Genomic DNA, 20,114 nt, shown 5'->3' with positions numbered 1-20,114 from the left:
TAGAATAATATCAAATGAAAATTAACAAGAAGCATGGTAATTGGAGAAAAGGGGACAAAACTCAGTATGAAAATCGGGGGAGAGGAAACAGAGCAAGTGAATAACTTCAATTACTTGGAAACTGTAATAATGGATGATATGTACTGCTCAACAGAAATTAGGAAAAGAATTGCAATGGCAAACGGAGGATTCAAGAGGAAATAAATTACTTTCTGGACCATTCAACAAATATCTGAGGAAAATACTTGCCAAATGTCACATTTGGAGCATTGCACTATTTGGAGCATTGCACTATTTGGAGCATTGCACTATTTGGAGCATTGCACTATTTGGAGCATTGCACTATTTGGAGCATTGCACTATTTGGAGCATTGCACTATTTGGAGCAAAGACCTGGATATTGAGGAAGAAAGATGAAAGAAGATTGGAAGCACTATAGATGTTGATATGGAGAAGAAAGGAAAAAGTGAACTGGAAAGACCGAGTAAGGGATGAAGAAGTATTAAAGCGAGTTTGAGAAGAAAGAAACATGCTCAAAGTCAGCTGAAAGACACAACGGAACTGGATTGGACACCGTTTAAGGAGGGACTATTTATTGAAGGAAGGAATAGAGAGAATGGTGGGGGGAACAAGGGGAAGAGGAAAAAGAAGATATCAAATGCTGGATAATGTGAAAGGAGGCAAATATTCAGAAATGAAAAGACTGGCTGTGGACAGACAAAAGAGGAAGCGGCTTAATCTATGACAAGAGCTGCTGTAAGACAGAATATCATACTACTACTACTACTACTACTACTACTACTACTACTACTACTTCTTTGGTAGTGTTCCCTGCGTGATTCTAATCGGTACCCCCTACATTAGATCAATAGTTTAGGGAGAACTGTCAACTGCTGAATCATCACACGATAAGTTTGATGCATCGTGGCTGAAATTTGTTTCAATAGGATGCTCAGTAAAAACTCAAGGTGCAAATCTAGACTTGTGAATCACTTAAAGATTGGAAGGAAAGATTTCTGTTTCTTTGAAACAGCAGTCAGCCTCATTTGTGTCATTTCTCTCAGCCAGGCATTTACAAATATCACATCTGTAACTCAACTTTTCCAGATGTCCAGGAATTAGGTCAGCAGTGTCCCAGAATATTCAGGTGTTTTGAAAACACATTTATCAATTGGCATACATTCACATTTAGTTCCTTTATAGGCAATAGAATATTTTGTTTTCTTAAGTAGCAGCAACAATACTAGGCATCTTGAAGTGATTTAGCTCCATTAAGAAGTAGGAAGGTTTTGCAAGGATACTGGCTGTCATTGAGCTTTTTTTGTTATTTCAAAACAGGTGTCATCACGGAACTTTTAATGCTTTTCATCTTTACACAGCTTTCCTCTGAACAGAATTATAGTTGGGATACTTGCAATTACAGCATCTCCACATTCGACTGTTGTTACATTCTCACCATGATCACCAGCAATAGTCTGAACTCTTTTTGTCTCTGAAAAAGGGTCAAGTGGCAATCCACCTTGTCCACACTAAATATATTTTAGTGTTTACCAATAAATCCTTTATTTAATTTGCAACTTGTGCCAACATTTTGGCAATATCAGTGAAATAAACATTATCAGCCATGTCCTGCAAGCTAGTAATTTATCATTTTGAATGTTATTTAAATATTATTCATTTAGGAAAAGCTAAACAATATGCCAAAAGATATGTTCTGGTTCCAAGGTTTATATTGTGGATCTACCCATATTAACCTGCTGACGAGGTGTTCACAGGTGTCAGCAGTCTCAAAAACAATAATTAATTATGGCAGAGCACAATATGAAGAAATCCTCAGTAAAAGAAACATAATTCTTCTTATTACAATGAACCATCGGGGTCTTATTAAAGATCTACATTCAAACAATGAAAATCCAGGGTAGGATGTAATGGTATGAGAGTGGTCTCAGTTGCCCGAGACTGCAGTGAGTGTGTTGTGCCAATGCATATGACAAGGTTCCGTTAGATGGTGGATTTGACTTGAGTACATCGCAAGTACCATCAAGTTGCCCATCACTTAACTGCCACTATTTAATGATGATGTAATGCAGTTCAGGCATTTTTATGACATTTTTGAGTGTTGTTGTAAATAATGAGGAATTAGAGGGCACTACTTAACTAAGCAAATGATAATACTTAGCAATGTGAAGCTCACAATGCCACTGCTCATATTCTTGTGTCTAGCACTTATTGTATCTGCTGCAAACCATATTAAAGGCCACATTAAAATAAGACTAAGCTTCTTACATCAACACATTTCTTGCATCATCATTAGCACTCCCATCAATGACAAGGGCATGTGCAAGTGAACTTCATGCACTGCTTAACAAGGCTCCAAGCAATTGTGCATGCACTGGTGGCATTATAACTAGGTGCATCCCTGAAAGACATGATTGTTAGACTGGCTTCAGATTTTGTTATTACAGTCTGGCCAACCTTTTCCTTCAGTACGTTTGAGTCCCAATTGCTCCCTGTTATCTGAAGAGAGTGTGCTTTCCTCAAAAATAAATGTGAATCATTGTTCCCAGATGTGCTGTGCCATGGTAGTGATTTGCAAACAGGAGTTTCCCTCCACTGCCAAGCACTTGGGTCATTGGAGACAAATATAAGTTGCTATCAGGAGGCAAGGATTGTCTTCATAGGAAGTGATCATCCTATGCTTCAGTATATGTCAGGGCAGTATCAAATGGTAGAGCACATTTCATCAAGGTGTTCAGTCATGTTAAGCTTTGCAAAAACTTACACTGATGCACAAGCTTCCTTCAACAGATTCTTGGAGACAGAAGAACTAAATCATGTTGTAATGATGAGAAGAGCAGCAATGCAAAAGCACACTTTGATAAACACACAAATATAGATTCCAGAGGCAGGTTCATTGTTTGTGTTCTTTTTTGGGAAGAGATGAGTCAGTACTCAACTCTTTTCACACTGAAGCAAAATGCTTCTCTCAGACTGAATAGAAACTAGTGAGACAACCAAAGATTAAAGCAAGCTATGCAGAGTTTGAGGGAGTACAAAGACTGGTTAGTAGTAATTACAGATGTCATTTCGTGTTACATGGCACATAGTACTCTCTCTGTGGAAGCCAGCTCAACTACTGAATGAGAGTAGAGTTTCGTCCTGTCATTAGCAAACTGTTTAGTTACTAATCCATGTTTAATATGACAGAAAAATCAATCATTCAACAGGATTTGCAATCCATAATATTGTGTTTCTGCATGCACTGCATTGCCTTCACAGCAGATATAGAGAAGACATATTGACAAGTTCTGGCAGCAGGTGAAGATCGTGCTTACCAACAAATATTGTGGAAGATTGTCTTCAATTTGTATTCCTGAAGTGTTGCACGTATCAGTCACATGACAAACGGCTTGTGCAACCTTTCTTGTACAATGGTGTCTGTACAACCAGCTCACAAAGAGAGTGACCACAGTGAAGCAGCAAACATTATCACTAATTGTTTCTCTGTGGACAATCTTAGGTTGTGATACAGTAGGGGCAGCAATCAAGCTCCAGCAAGATCTCACAAGGATATTTATGAAAGGTGGATCCTCACTATGGAAATGGTGCAGCAACAGTGTGACTACTCGAAAATATCCCCTCAGTGGTGCAAGAAACACAATTACTTCTACAGCTTGACAACAATGAGGATGTTAATACTTTAGGCTTACTCTAGCATCCAGCATCTTGTGTACAGTGTCAAACCAGCCCCTGATGTCTACAGCTTCACAAAATGCACTGTATTGTCACTTCATCAAATTTTTATTAATTTGGATTAATTAGGCCCAATGTGAGCACATGCAAGATATTTGGCATTGACTATGGCAATGTAAGTTGATGTGGCATGAGGCCTCACCTTAATAGTTGCACTCCTTGTGGCAGACACTATACAGTGTAATTTTTATGACAGACAGCAATTGTGTTGATCAATAGAGTATGCTGAGAGGTGTCCCTCCAGCAATGAAAGAAGTCAGCACAAGAACTGGTGGATTGTCAAAATAATAATCATTTGATTATGTTTCATGTACTAGAGTCCTATCTGAATATTACATAGCTACAAAAGTTACTTTTACATTACACTACGCCAGCTGTGATACATGAGCTTAAGAACATGTCAGTTTTATTGAATTACTAAGCAACATGTGTGTGACTCTCTTGATACCCAGAGACAATAAGTTCTATCTATGAAGTGTGTATGATATTGATTTAAAAACCAGTGAAGTGTTTTAAGAAGATTTTAGGAAGTTCATCCGGCCACTATTGTGTCAAGAGGAGTAGCTCTTCTGACATTTTAGAAAGGTACTTGGATGTGTAATTGCAATACATATAAATATTTTTGTAAACTGTAAGTGGTAACTGGCATGTTTAATGAATACTAACTGTCGTGACTCACACAAACACAACAGTCAGCTACCGCAGCACAGTTAAGTGGTGCCTGCAACTTACTGACGGCACCTTCCACCAGCCAGCACTACAGGCATTCCCACCAAACATTCAATCAGCCGCCAACTATGCATGCGCACGAGCCTTTTCCCGGCGCATGGTCACACTACGATATGACCATCTGCCAGTCAGGGATCGCCAATGGCTGCCAATCATCACTCTGGAATCAGTGGAGGAAGACTGAAGCTGCTGGGTTAAATAGCTGGAAGAAAGGGAAACCGGCGTCTTTCGACCCGCCACAGACTGCGGCCTGGAAGATACTCCAACGCAGCCAGAACATCCAGGTGCCATGCCTTCACTATGCTGGCCATCGACCCCGGACACTGTGCCCCTGTACTTCCTCGGCATCTGCCAGAAAACATCGTGAGAAAACCCCAACAAAGGAACGTAAACTCAGTTCAGTTGCTAATATTTCTATTCAATAAGGCGGCATATTCTTTGGCTTGTTATAAAATTTTGGTAGGAGAAGAAGCCTTTTGTTTTTGAGAAAAGTTTATCTTTCTGTAAAATTAAGTGGTGGCCTAGCTCCACCTAATAAAATTTTTTGTTCGCTCGTGGGTTGTAATCTGTGTATATAACACAAACTGTGATATAGCCTATTATTTTGGGAACATTATGTATTTCACAATGTCTGTAGTATGTATGAAGGACGGTGGCCACCATAAAGTTATTTTTAAGTTCAAATAAAAGATTTACATTTTTATATGCTTTAGTTCTCTCTCTCTCGTGCATTAAATCTGGTGCAGGTGAATGATGGAATAGCTGCTTTATCATGCTTCACTGTACCTGCTGATTTGAGTTGTTTATTCCATGCTGCCTCATCCTGGTTCAGTGATATGCCATGCCCTTAGATCTGTGAGCACGGTGAGAACTGCCATTACATCAGTAGAATGAAGATTAAGTTGAGTGTCATTAAGATTCCGTATACTATGTACAGCCTTTAGTTATTAAGGAGAGTTTCTCTTCTAAATGAAGATGCTGTATGTCAGTATTCTTTGATAAACATTTTGGATTGTTCAACAGAGAATTTAGGCTTGAGGTAATATTTCAGTTACCAGTGCAAAAGAAGTTGCAAAGGTTGTGGGGTCAGGAAACCAACTGGAGTGCAGGACATAATAATACTGAAGCCGTGGTAAATAGGATGTGTACAAAGGAGTTTACTTCATTAAGTAAGTTGAAAGTGTGCAGGGCAGCACACAAAATGAGGAAGTATTTTAATGGCTGAAACCCCCGGGCTAATGAAATTTGTGAGCACCCTGGAAAGAGGCCAGGAAGGAATATGGGGCGAATTATATGCTACAAAATCTAACTTTCTTGCTCCTGGTGAAACTCACATGTGTTCTGCCAGACTCAGGGGTGCTGCCTGAACTTCCCCTCTCCTCCAATTTTGGGGCCAGCTCCTCTTGAAGAGGTCCTGATTGACAGAAAAAGAAATTTTGAGTTAATGTAACAAACATTTTATCTGCAAATGTAAAACAACCAAATAAAATAAGATTGAAATAAATGATTCCATTCTCTTTCATTTTGTGTTGAAACAGTCTTTTCAAATCCCTACTGATAAGTGAATGATCAGCATCTAATCTACTCAATTATGCATGAGAATCAACATTACTAACAAACTTCCAGAAAGCCAGAACTTTACTCCAGTTGGAGGCTGGCTATCTGAAGACCTTCAGGGCAAACAAAAATTTACCATCAACATTTCAAAACATTACTGAACAAATTTTAAAATTTGAAATCCTGTAGTAATCTGCCTATTAAAACATACAACCTTATGTTACAGAGTTAACTTGCTGTGGCAAGTTCTACAGTTACAAACTGTGAATAAGACAATATATGCAGCCTCACTCACTGCAGGCATATACTCACACTATATTAATCAAGTCTCTTGCAAAGAGAGCACATAGCAAGTACCAAAAAGCTTCACCCATAATTTTAAACTATCATGAATTTTTCTCAGGGATACCCAACTCAAAGTTGTCAGAAAAATGTTTATCACTTACAACATTTTTGCTGTTCATGCAGTAAAATTGCCACACCAAACACATACAATGTAACTCTCCTTTCTTTACTTACGGATGAGTACATGCAGCCAGGAGAATGAATGGCAAATGGGTGGGGTACTTCTCAGCTGGATTCTTTGTAGAGGTGGGGCAGGAAGAACAGCTGATGGTTATGGCAACATGATGCAATAGGAGAGACAATAGGATTGAGGTGCAAGTGGGTGATGGGGCATCTGGCTGCTGCCTTAAAATCCATCCTTAGCCCTCTGTTGTGTGGTATGTCTGTTGCTGCCATGTTAAGAAGCCTGAAACCCAAACTCAGTGCATATCATCTTGCCTGTGACAGCCATGGCATAGTTCCCAACCATGAGCCATGTGACACTGGACAACTTTCCAGTATTCCTCCAATGGTCAGTCTTTATAGGTCACTGCAGAGTGGAGCACCACTCAATCCAGGTTCCAGACATGACCCAAATTATCTATTTTGGAGTGTCGTGACTGTCTTGTAACAACTGACAAACACTGATGTAGGCACCATCAGTATATGCTGCACTTTATCTTCCTAGGAGTGCAGAACACAATATTGGTATTTCGAGTGCAGGAATGTAAGCTTCAACAATAGTTCTCACATTAGTGCCAGTCTTTTAGTGGATCAGGACAATGTCTACCTTGCCTTCACTAGAAAGCTGTTTCATTTGTTGAATGTTACCATGTACAATGTGTGTTGCAATGAAGCTCTGTTCTTCTCGGCTACTCAGGAGCATCTCTCTTCTTGTGCATTTTTCTTTACTTTTCTGTCTCTGAAAATTTATCACCAGTGTCTTGTATTCCATCAGGCAGCCTACTTATCTGTGTTCATGTGCTTCCACAAGAAGTTTACACGGTTTTGCTCCATGTTTAAAAAACATTGCTTCTGTTTCCTTTGGGTTGCAGATGACTATACACTTTTGTTCTCTCATGTTCTGTGATTCTTTGCCTCATTCTTACCTGTTTTATCTTGTGTCTGTCTTGTGCCACTTCATCCTTTCATTCTGGTATCTTTCTGCCTGTGTCATTCCACCACATAATCCCTACTTCAAGATGTCCTGGCCTGATTCCTATATTTTTCTTCCAGGTCTGCACCTCCTGGATGGTACTGCCATCTCCTCCATGGGGATAACAGTTTTCAAATTTTTGCTGCTGTTATAGTCACAACTTTTCCTCTGAGTACAGCACACAACATTGGAATCTAGGACATCACCAGTACACCTTGGAGTGATCAACTTGCACCTTCAAGAATGATTTTCATTAGTAACAACCTTACAGCCTGTCAGGACTATTTATATGTTGCTTTCATTATGAAGCTGTTTCACTTGCTGAGTATTATCATGTACCTTCTGTGTTCTAATGGTCATGGCTACCTGAGCACATTTCCTTCTTGTGCATGGATCATCCACAATTTGATATATAGGACCATGAGTGTGGGTGGCAGGTTGGGCAAGGGAGTTCCTGTCTCACCTTTCTATAGGGAGTCCTACAGGGAAGAAAAGCACATTGGTCTGGGAACAGACTGTAGTGAAAGGCTTAATGGGAAAAATTTTATGAGCAAAAACAGTGGCATCCCAGATAAATCAAGAGGACAAGAAGTGTTACTGTATGTACATTATCTTTGGATACTTACTATCAGCCATTCTCTCCTCATGTGTGAACACTTTTATCCTATGTGCATCAGTTGTTACTACTATACTACTTACTCTCAACGTCTTCATTTCAGGTGATCAGCTCTCATTAATCATAAGGTAGATCATAGATATCTTATTTCTTGTGATTTGAATAATGGGTATGGGTTATGAAGAATCCAAAGACTGCTCCATAAAGGACTGTCCAGACTGATGCAATTCCAAGAAACTACCATGACATCCAAGACAAAATAATGGAAAAATACAATTGTCTCCACTACACCATCTCATAAGAAGAAAGAAAAATAGTACATTAGAGTACAGTATCTAGTTTTAGATTAGCACTCACAAATGTACACAGGCTACAAAAACCAAACCGTGTATCTATTAATGAAAACCATGTGAAAATCCTGAGTATTACTGCAATGCCAGATATGTCCAGCCACAGATACTTCATGTTAGCTATGGTAGCTGTGAGAAATGTAGTAACAGTTTAGGATGTAAATAAATTATCAGAATGTTAATTTTTCTGAACAGTCTGGTTACAAGACACAGACATAAGTTCCCTTCCAGAATAAGTCAGTAGTGAACATATACATCCAACACACTAAGTGTAGCAAATAATGTAGTATAATATCTTCACTGACTTTGCCACCCACAAAGAAGTATATTTCTGCTTTATTTCTACAGAACTGAGTACAGTATGTTTTGTGGAAGCAGCTTCTAATCTTTCACATTTCTAACATCAGCTGTCAGCCTCTGTGGTCAAATAGTATTAAAACTCAACAACACATCACAATACCACACAGAAATTGGACATTCCTTCAGATGTGGGGACTCTGAAACAAACATTCTGGCAGGTCCCTTAAGTCCAATGGTTCACAGAAGGGTTAAGGGAGCCTCTGAAAATCTTAGTAGCAAATATTTCATAGGGTAGTACTGAATTTATCAGCTACAGCTTGTGATAAACTAGATTCACTTCCCCAATATTTCATTTCAGTTTCTACCCAAATTAGAATTTCAAAACTGAGTGTTTTTGTACAGCCTATCATCCTCAATGAATGAAAAACGAGTATTTTTCATTCAAGAGCAAACGCCAAATGGAATACTTGCATTTGTAAATAATTTTCATGGAAGAAAAATGACAGTGAAGATATGGTTCAAATGGCTCTGAGTACTATGGGACTTAACATCTGAGGTCATCAGCCCCCTAGAACTTAGAACTACTTAAACCTAACTAACCTAAGGACATCACACACATCCATGCCTGAGGCAGGATTCGAACCTGCGACCATAGCGGACGCACGGTTCCAGACTGAAGCGCCTAGAACGGCTTGGCCACACTGGCCGGCAAAGTGAAGGTATGAAATGACATAAAAGAGTGCTTGGTAGTGGAGAGTTAATGCTTTCTGTTCATCTGTAGAATAGCAAACTTGCATTGGAGCTCTTATGTTACTTGATGTGATATTATTTCTTGGTCGAAGAGGCTTGGCATGCAAAGGTTCAGCTCAGGAAATTGCAGATACAAACAAAGAAAATCTCCTGTGAATATTAGTACTCTTATTTCTACAATAATCCAATACATAAGCAAGGTCAGATACCAACAAGTGTGTGGAAAGTGTTTACATGTGCATTATCTGAAATGTGATGCTCATAATGAACTTATTTTTAATTGCCATGTCACTGGTGCCATATTGGAACAGAGAGAAAATAAAATAATATTTTTCAATTACTGTTGCTGCCACTCCTTATTCAAATCACACTGAAAAACAATATTCACCCTGAATTACCTTTACTGTGACAAGGAGAGTGATAAATGTCAAACACATAACTGAGTTTTGGAATTTGTAGATTGAAATATGTGTGGAACAGCAATTCTTGTTTTCTGATTACAATCAACACTTGTGGAATATTCAATTCCTACTCATGAATGAAACAGACATGATTGTTTTGTTTTGTTTTAGGATGCTTAAATGCCTGAGGTCATAAGCACCCTCGTCAAAACTATGAAACACAAAAACAGAGGAGTTGAATTACTGAACATCAATCCCAAATGACATAGAACAAGACAGCTAAAAGCATGGGCATGGAGAAAGGGCTACAGAAGACACCATACAGAAACAGAGGACCTTCACCATATTGATTTGCTGGATAAAAAGTAAAACTCTGCCATCTGAGTCATTTTAGCAAATGAGGTGCAGGCTATTGACAAACACAAACAGGAACATAAATCGTTCAAAACTTGAAATTCCATCAGCAATTGGGAGATGGCTAAAACAGGGAAGCAATATGTACATAGTGGTGGGGGAGCAGCGCTCATCAGATGATGGCTAAAAAGGCTGTGCCCAATATGAAAAGTAGGAAAGCTAGAGAATGCAAAACAGGAGATGAAAGGAACAGATTAGATGCCCTTGGTTTGTGTGAAATGAGATGGGGAGAGAATGGGGAGATTGGAAGTGCAGATTATAAGTGGAGATTATAAGCGGATATTATAAGCTCTTTTACTCAGGCCAAATCAATAGTGATGAAAAGGAAATAGGAATATTGATAGGACAAAAGGTGAAGAAATAAATTTAATGAAGGTACAATATATTGATGGAAGACTGAAGATGATATGACTGAAGGGTAGTTCAAAAGATTTGGTGTTAATACAGATTTATATATATATATATATATATATATATATATATATATATATATATATATAAAAAAGCGCTGGCAGGTCGATAGACACACAAACATACACACAAAATCTAGCTTTCGCAACCAACGGTTGCCTCGTCAGGAAAGAGGGAAGGAGAAGGAAAGACAAAAGGATATGGGTTTTAAGGGAGAGGGTAAGGATAATATATATATATATATATATATATATATATATATATATATATATATATATATATATATATAATATATTCCAATCAGCCAGCATTAGATGAAGTTGCAGAATATTATGAGGAAATACAAGAACTCATAGATAAAGAAAATAGAAATTCCTGCTCCATCATCATGGAGGACTGGAATGCAGTGGTAGGTGAAGGAAGAGATGAATATACAGTAGGAAAATTTGAATGAGCAATAAGAAATTAGAGGTGAGTGACTAATTAGACCACTGCTAATGAATTTTCTTTACAGAAACTAACATTATTTGAACGCCACAAAAGGAGATGTTACACATGGCTATCAAATTTGAATAGGGAAAGATATCAGTTGGACTACATCCTCACACAAAAAGGTTTAGGAACTGTTTGAAGAATGTCAAAGCTTGTCCAGGAGCGGATACAAATTCAGACCACAACCTAGTAGTGGGAGAAATGCAAGTGTAGTTGATAAATGTCTAGAGAGGTAAAGCAAAAGGAAAAATGAACATAGAAAGATTCAAAGAGGTAAGAAAGGCATCAGATTTAGAAAACAGACTGACGGAAATATATGAAAGAGGTAGTGTTGATGAAAGTGTTAATGACAAATGAACAAAAATGAGGGAAGGACTCATGGACTCTGCCAAAGAAGTACTAGGTATTAGAGCATCCCAAAGCAGCAGGAAAGAATGGATAACAGAAGACATGTTGAAAAAAGATCGAAGAACAGAGAAAGTGGAAAAATGTAGGAACTGAAGTAGGTACAAGAGACTGAATAATGAATTAAGAAGAGAAAGTCAAGAAGCAAGGGAAAAATGGATGACACAGAAATGCTACAAAATAGAGAAAATGGAGAAAGAGGGAAGTATATAATGATGTATAGACTGGCTAGTGAGAGAGGTTTTGAACATAAGAGAAAGAGGAGTAAGATGGAAATAGAAAGAGCAGATGGTACTCTAGCAGAAGAAACACGGAAGCTTTGAACAGATGGCAAGAATATATTGAATGTCTGTATAAGGGGTATGAAATACAAAATGAAATTAAGTTTAAAGAGGAGCAATATGTGCCAGAAGATTGAAAGGGATTCACAGTCTTGGAAGCAGAAGTAGCAAAGGCACTAAAGGAGATGAAGAATAGGAAGGCATATGGAATTGATGATTTGCCAGCAGAACTGTTGAAGAGCCTGGGAAACAAGGCAAGAAAAGAAAAAGGTCACTGAGATTGTCTGAGCAGAGAACAATTGAAAAGGAGGCATAGGATGGGTGGCCACACATGACAAACAAACGCAATGCATACCTGCTGAGGAGAAAGTAATGGGGGTAGAACAGTGGTAGTTCACCAGCTTCAGCATACAGACACAATTGGGCTAGTGTAAAAGCACCACTGGCGAAATGGATGCCATGGTGGTGGATAGTGCTGAGGAGGTGTAAGACAGATGGATGTGCACATGCATAAACAAAACACCCATAGTCAAATTTCGAACAGACAAGGGACCAGAACAAATGGAGGAGGGTGGTTCGATCAGATCCCCCAGGAAGTATCGTAGAGGACTTGTAGGACATTGGGGAACTACACACAGCAGGCTGCCAGGTAAGGCACATGGGAGGACCAAGAGTGTTTCCTATCAAGCATGAGCAACAGGAATTTCATAGTCTCAATGAATGGAAGGACAAGACGCCCAAGATATAAAAATGGAGGGAGAAACCATTTGTGCTGCCAGAAATTCATGCAGACAGTTTTGTCAGTGAAAATTTAAAGCCATTAGCAATACTCCAGGGGTAAAGATGATCAAGACATCACTGAAGAGACCGCAACAGATGGCAAAATCGTCAACAAAAAGTGAGCTGGAGGTGTCCGGTGGGAGGCAGGTGATTATAGGGTTAATAGCGATAGGGTCCCATTCTGTGTGTCATCCAATTTCCTGTCCTGGATAAAGGTGTCCAAGGCAGGACCCAAACTCACCTTGAAAACTGTCCTGTAGGAAAGAGGGCATGTGGCCATGGAAACCCAACCTGTAAATTGTGTGGAACTGTCTTAGGCCTTTTCAAAATCTAAATAAATGGTCACAGTATGAGATTTCTGCAGAAAGTGTTGAGAGAGTGCTTGATACATGCTGCTTGTAGAAGGAACTTTGAATAATAATTTACTTTCCCCGAAAAAGCCTGCAACTGCTGGAGGTTTTTTGGATGCAGGAGATAATTAGCAGCAGAAACATTACCATCAGTGGGCTGAACCCTTCTTTGGTGAGAAAATGGCCCAGGTAGCCCTGGAAAAACTGTGTGATGAAGGGCTGAAGTACAATTTGCACAAATTACAGTGTAGTAAAGAGGGGGAGGCTATAGAGTTGGTCTTGGTGCATAGCACTGGTAACAGTTAAGTCATCCAGGTAATTGGAACAAGCTGAAATGGACATAGTTAACTGTACCTGCTATCTCTGGAAGACCACTCAAGCAGAAGAGATTCCAATAGGTGAACACTTGTAACTGTATAAGTCCATAGGCTCATTGATGACAATGTATTGCAATTCCTCATCGAGTTGAATCTGTAATCAAGGACCAGAGAGGTTTATTTTAGAGAAACATTCACCTCCAACAAGCTTTGAGAAGAGGTCCTGTTGAAGGGGTAGGTTTCAACCAGAGCTTGGGCATTGATTGCCAACGTAAAATCTCCACAAAGCCAGAGGGAACCATTTGGTTGCTGGACTACAAGCAAATGTTTGGGCAAAGCACTGGTTTTGACTAATTATATGACCCCAGCATCTTTAGGGCAATGAAGCTCTAGCTTAACGGCCGTCCATAAGGAGACAAAGAGGATGGGCATGACAGGATGAGGGCACTGCATCTGGGTGTAAAGAAATGTGTGGTGCACTTAAAGCCAGGCTCAAACATGTGCGAAAGAAGCACAAATGTCACCAAGTTCCTGGAATGGAACATTGTCAAAGATGATCTGTAAGTCATCTGTGATGGAGAACCTGTACACTGAAAAAGCATCCAGGCTAAAAATGTTGCTATCGGAATGACCTTCGACAACTTACAGCATTAGTGGCCATGTAACCACCTTATTTGTGGCTGTAGTGATGTATGCCCCTCAGATGGTCAATTCAACTGTCACCATACGCAACCAACTTGCAAAAGGATATGGCCAAAGCATGGTAACCTGGATGAGTGTACATTGTGAGATTACATGGGAGCAGCAGTTTCCCTGGTCAGACTTTTAAATCAATGTCCTGAAAGGCAATCTTGAGATCAATAAGAAACTTCGGGTGCAAGGACTGCCCTAGGGAACCGTGGCGTGAAGCTCATGCACTGTCCTGTGTTGTAAGTTAGGAGTATGGTTAGTCTGACCTGAAGACCAATGACGAACAGTTCAGTGATGTCCATCCTTGCCACAATGTGTGCAGCGTGTAGAATGATAAGGTTAGCTTGCCCATTGGTGCTACACAAAACAGGAAGTGCAAGAAGGCAGACCTGCTGGTTACACTGACATGGCAAGACTGGCTGCTCAGATGTCACTGATGCATCCATAAGTGACCAATCACAACACCACCATCAAGAAGAAGGCTGGCGAGATTCTGATCCCACAGTGGTGGTTGAACCACATCGATCAGTGGATAGTGCAGACAGGCTGGTGCAGCAGGTGTAGCCAGCACACAGTGCTGTGATGGTGACAGCTGTGCGGCGGCACCCACATAACGTGCAAGCTCTGCTGTCGTCTGGAAGACGGTCTGGTGTCCTGGTCTGAAAGTTTGGACAAACACCAATCCAACACCAGTTTTTTGAATTTTACATGTGGGAACACTCCCTCTGCTAAAGCCTCTGTTCCCATAACCCTCCAGCAATCAACCTTCATTCATTGGTCATTGTCCTTCACATGTTAACTGCTTCCCTGTTCCTACTCCAGCACCACACAGCCTTCTATTTCTCAAGAGCACCCAAAGTATTTGTCCTTCTCTCCTTCCCTGCACCCAATCCCCCCCCCTCCCCAATCTAAACTCCCTACTGCACCTAACTGCCCTACCCCCTCATCACCATGTTTCTGATGTTGTTGTTGTTGTGGTCTTCAGTCCTGAGACTGGTTTGATGCAGCTCTCCATGCTACTCTAACCTGTGCAAGCTTCTTCATCTCCCAGTACCTACTGCAACCTACATCCTTCTGAATCTGCTTAGTGTATTCATCTCTTGGTGTCCCTCTATGATTTTTACCCTCCATGCTGCCCTACAATACTAAATTGGTGATCCCTTGATGCCTCAGAACATGTCCCACCTACCGATCCCTTCTTCTGGTCAAGTTGTGCCACAAACTCCTCTTCTCCCCAATCCTATTCAATACCTCCTCATTAGTTATGTGATCTACCCATCTAATCTTCAGCATTCTTCTGTAGCACCACATTTTGAAAGCTTCTATTCTCTTCTTGTCCAAACTATTTACCGTCAATGTTTCACTTCCATACATGGCTACACTCCATACAAATACTTTCAGAAATGACTTCCTGACACTTAAATCTATACTCGATGTTAACAAATTTCTCTTCTTCAGAAATGCTTTTCTTGCCATTGCCAGTTTACATTTTATATCCTCTCTACTTCGACCATCATCAGTTATTTTGCTCCCCAAATAGCAAAACTCCTTTACTACTTTAAGTGTCTCATTTCCTAATCTAATTCCCTCAGCATCAGCCGACTAAATTAGACTACATTCCATTATCCTCGTTTTGCTTTTGTTGATGTTCATCTTATATCCTCCTTTCAAGACGCTATCCATTCCATTCAACTGCTTGTCCAAGTCCTTTGCTGTCTCTGACAGAATTACAATGTCATCGGCGAACCTCAAAGTTTTTATTTCTTCTCCATGAATTTTAATACCTACTCTGAACTTTTCTTTTGTTTCCTTTACTGCTTGCTCAATATACGGATTGAATAACATAGGGGAGAGGCTACAACCCTGTCTCACTCCCTTCCCAACCACTGCTTCCCTTTCATGTCCCTCGACTCTTATTACTGCAATCTGGTTTCTGTACAAATTGTCAATAGCCTTTTTGCTCCCTGTATTTTACCCCTGCCACCTTCAGACTCTGAAAGAGAGTATTCCAGTCAACATTGTCTAAAGCTTTCTCTAAGTCTACAAATGCCAGAAACGTTGATTTGCCTTTCCTTAATCTAGCTTCTAAGATAAGTCGTAGGGTCAGTATTGCCTCACGTGTTCCAATATTTTTACGGAATCCAAACTGATCTTCCCCGAGGTTGGCTTCTACCAGTTTTTCCATTCATCTGTAAAGAATTTGTGTTAGTATTTTACAGCGGTGGCTTATTAAACTGATTGCTCGGTAATTTTCACATCTGTCAACACCTACTTTCTTTGGGATTGGGATTATTATATTCTTCTTGAAGTCTGAGGGTATTTCGCCTGTCTCATACATCTTGCTCACCAGATGGTATAGTTTTGTCAGGAGTGGCTCTCCCAAGGCCGTCAGTAGTTCGAATGGAGTGTTCTCTACTCTGGGGGCCTTGTTTCGACTTAGGTCTTTAAGTGCTCTGTCAAACTCTTCACGCAGTATCGTATCTCCCATTTCATCTTCATCTACATCCTCTTCCATTTCCATAATATTGTCCTCAAGTACATCGCCCTTGTATAGACCCTCTATATACTCCTTCCACCTTTCTGCTTTCCCTTCTTTGCTTAGAACTTGGTTTCCATCTGAGATCTTGGTGTTCATACAAGTTCTTCATTCTTCTCTTATCTCCAAAGGTCTCTTTAATTTTCCTGTAGGCAGTATCTATCTTACCCCTAGTGAGATAAGCCTCTTCATCTTTACATTTGTCCTCTATCCAACCCTGCTTAGCCATTTAGCACTTCCTGTCGATCTCATTTTTGAGACGTTTGTATTCCTTTTTGCCTGCTTCATTTACTGCATTTTTATATTTTCTCCTTTCCGCAATTAAATTCAATATTTCTTCTGTTACCCAAGGATTTCTATTAGCCCTCGTCTTTTTACCTACTTGATCCTCTGCTGCCTTCACTACTTCATCCCTCAAAGCTACCCATTCTCCTTCTACTGTATTTCTTTCCCCCATTCCTGTCAATTGTTCCCTTCTGCTCTCCCTGAAACTCTGTACACCATCTGGTTCTTTCAGTTTATCCAGGTCCCATCTCCTTAAATTCCCACCTTTTTGCAGTTTCTTCAGGTTTAATCTGCAGTTCATAACCAATAGATTGTGGTCAGAGTCCACATCTGCTCCTGGAAATGTCTTACAATTTAAAACCTGGTTCCTAAATCTCTGTCTTACCATTATATAATCTATCTGATACCTTTTAGTATCTCCAGGGTTCTTCCATGTATGATTCTTAAACCAAGTGTTAGCTATGATTAAGTTGTGCTCTGTGCAAAATTCTACCAGGCAGCTTCCTCTTTCATTTCTTCCCCCCAATCCACATTCATCTACTATGTTTCCTTCTCTCCCTTTTCCTACTGTCGAATTCCAGTCACCCATGACTATTAAATTTTCGTCCCCCTTCACTATCTGAATAATTTCTTTTATTTCATCATGCTTTTCATCAATTTCTTCGTCATCTGCAGAGCTAGTTGGCATATGAATTTGTACTACCCTAGTAGACGTGGACTTCGTGTCTATCTTGGCCACAATAATGCGTTCACTATGCTGTTTGTAGTAGCTTACCCGTACTCCTATTTTTTATTCATTATTAAACCTACTCCTGCATTACCCCTATTTGATTTTGTGTTTATAACCCTGTACTCACCTGACCAGAAGTCTTGTCCCTCCTGCCACCAAACTTCACTAATTCCTACTATATATGACTGACTAAGCTATCCATTTCCCTTTTTAAATTTTCCAACCTACCTGCCCGATTAAATGATCTGACATTCCACGCTCCGATCCGTAAAACGTCAGTTTTCTTTCTCCTGATAACGACATCCTCTTGAGTATTCCCCGCCCGGAGATCTGAATGGGGGGACTATTTTACCTCCAGAATATTTTACCCAAGAGGATGCCATCGTCATTTATCCATACAGTAAAGCTGCATGCTCTCGGGAAAAATTACGGCTGTAGTTTCCCCTTGCTTTCAGCCGTTTGCAGTAACAGCACGGCAAGGCCGTTTTGGTTATTGTTACAAGGCCAGATCAGTCAATCATCTAGACTGTTGCCCTTGCAACTACTGAAAAGGCTGCTGCCCCTCTTCAGGAACCACACGTTTGTCTGGCCTCTCAACAGATACCCCTCCGTTGTGGTTGCACGTATGGTACGGCTATCTGTATCGCTGAGGCACGCAAGCCTCCGCACCAACGGCAAGGTCCATGGTGCATGGGGGGGCATATTTCTGTATGCTCCTACAAATAGCAATTTACCATCCACCATCTGTACTCTGCTCTCCCTCTCTCCCTACCTGCCCTAGCCTCCTCCTCATGCCCACCACCCAGACTAATTCTCTCATCATGAGCAGTTGCTTGATGCACACCTGGATGGGGGATGGGGATGCTACCTTGAAACTGGGTGATTTCACAACCTGATAGCTGAATTTCGTGTCTCATGTCTGCCTGGCCACATCCTTCATGGATCAAGTGGTAACAATAACAAACTACAGGTGCCAGGTGGGAGAATGCAGGGTTTTCGATTAGCCGAGAACTTGCAAGCAACTGCGTAAGAGACTTTTTCCTTTACCTGGATCTCCCAGACAGCCCACTCATCAAGATACATTGGACAACATAAAGAGGTGGAGGCATGGGCCACCATTGCAGTTTATATAGTGGGGAGAAAGAGGCAGACAATCACCCTCATGCACATCCCTACCACAGGTTACACATTTGGCTGGGTGTCAACAAGACATTCTAATGCATTTGAAATGATGACACTGGTAGCAGAGCATAAAGTTTTTATGTACTGTTGGACTGCAATAATTTCATAGCCTGCTTTGACAGAGTGGTGCTTCTATCAAATACCAAAGGTGAGAAAGAGTGTGGGTGGTTACTAAGGAGGAATCTACCTTTTTCATCACCCAATGGACAGCTATGATACCTTGATCAGAGAAGTAAGATTGGATTCCAGCCTCCATCAGACCATTGAGCAGCCTAATGTAAATAGAACTCCGAATTCTTCCCATGGTGTTATGGGCCTTGAAACGAACAGTATAGCTGTGGAGAAATGAGGCAGAAGCAATTGTTGTGCTTCAAAATCAGAATTAGTCTCTAAAAGCAAAGTGCCATTCCATAAATGAGAGCAGGTTTCACAGGGCCCACAATTGCACAAACACCCTTATGTATAATGTACAGATTTACCATGGCAAAGGGCTGACTGTCTTCAGTATGAGAGAGCAAGAGGTACCATGGTGCAGCTGGAAAGGTCTTTGAATCATTAGCCTCATTCCGTCTAGGGTTTGTAGGCACTGATTGTGAAGATGACTGGCAATCATTCAGGATTTTCTCACGGTGAGCCAGTGTCTCCAGTGGAAGGCTCCTTCGAACTGGGGGTCACCTTCACAAGGGAGTGAACCCGCCTTAGGTGATTGGTCTGTCTGTAAGGTGTTTGGGAGGTGTGACCTGAGGTGTGACCAATCAGCAATTTGGGAAGGTTGCAGCTCAGGCAATCACCCCTACCTGGACCGGGCCTGTACCAGGGTTTATGTGCGAACCCTGCTTGTCAACCTTGGAATTATGCATTACCCAGTCACCTGTTACACGTCAGATGCATGTGCCAGCCATCAGGAGCACACAGAGAGGAAGAAGAAAAAGATTAACCTCAAAAGCAGAAGCAGGGGAATGAGAGGAGGAGGGGAACGAAGAAAGGAAAAAGAAATGAATAACTGTGGTGAGACGGTTCTTTTGTCAGCGACATGCAATGCGGATCATTCCCAGTAACACCACAGACATGTTCCACGAGGGAGGGTACAAAGAATAGCAAGATGATAGACATGCAGAACAGAAGAGAGAAAGAGACTGCTTAATGCTGGGGCCCCGTGGTAGCCAATCACAAACCCGCCAAAGAGTGGCGAGCCCCCTGGTGTGGTGTGGTGTGGTGTGGTGTGGTGTGGTGTGGTGGTGGTGTGGTGGTGGTGGTGGTGGTGGTGGTGGTGGTGGTGGTGGAGGACATGGTTATGGCAAGGGA

At 40.8% G+C, this 20,114-nt stretch overlaps 1 protein-coding gene across 1 annotated transcript in view; it reads right to left on the bottom strand.

The window, feature by feature from the left end:
* LOC126188820 (axoneme-associated protein mst101(2)-like) overlaps nucleotides 1–20,114 on the bottom strand; it is a 73,035-nt gene that overhangs the window by 37,980 nt on the left and 14,941 nt on the right. The window contains exon 3 of the mRNA XM_049930433.1: nucleotides 5,817–5,896. Coding sequence (XP_049786390.1) covers nucleotides 5,817–5,896 — 80 coding nt within the window. The remainder of the gene's footprint in view (nucleotides 1–5,816; nucleotides 5,897–20,114) is intronic.

The sequence above is a fragment of the Schistocerca cancellata genome, chromosome 5, assembly GCF_023864275.1.
Source record: "Schistocerca cancellata isolate TAMUIC-IGC-003103 chromosome 5, iqSchCanc2.1, whole genome shotgun sequence".
NCBI classification, from domain to species: domain Eukaryota; kingdom Metazoa; phylum Arthropoda; class Insecta; order Orthoptera; family Acrididae; genus Schistocerca; species Schistocerca cancellata.
Note: the sequence above shows the minus strand (reverse complement) of the source record. Positions and strands in the feature narration are given on the sequence as shown.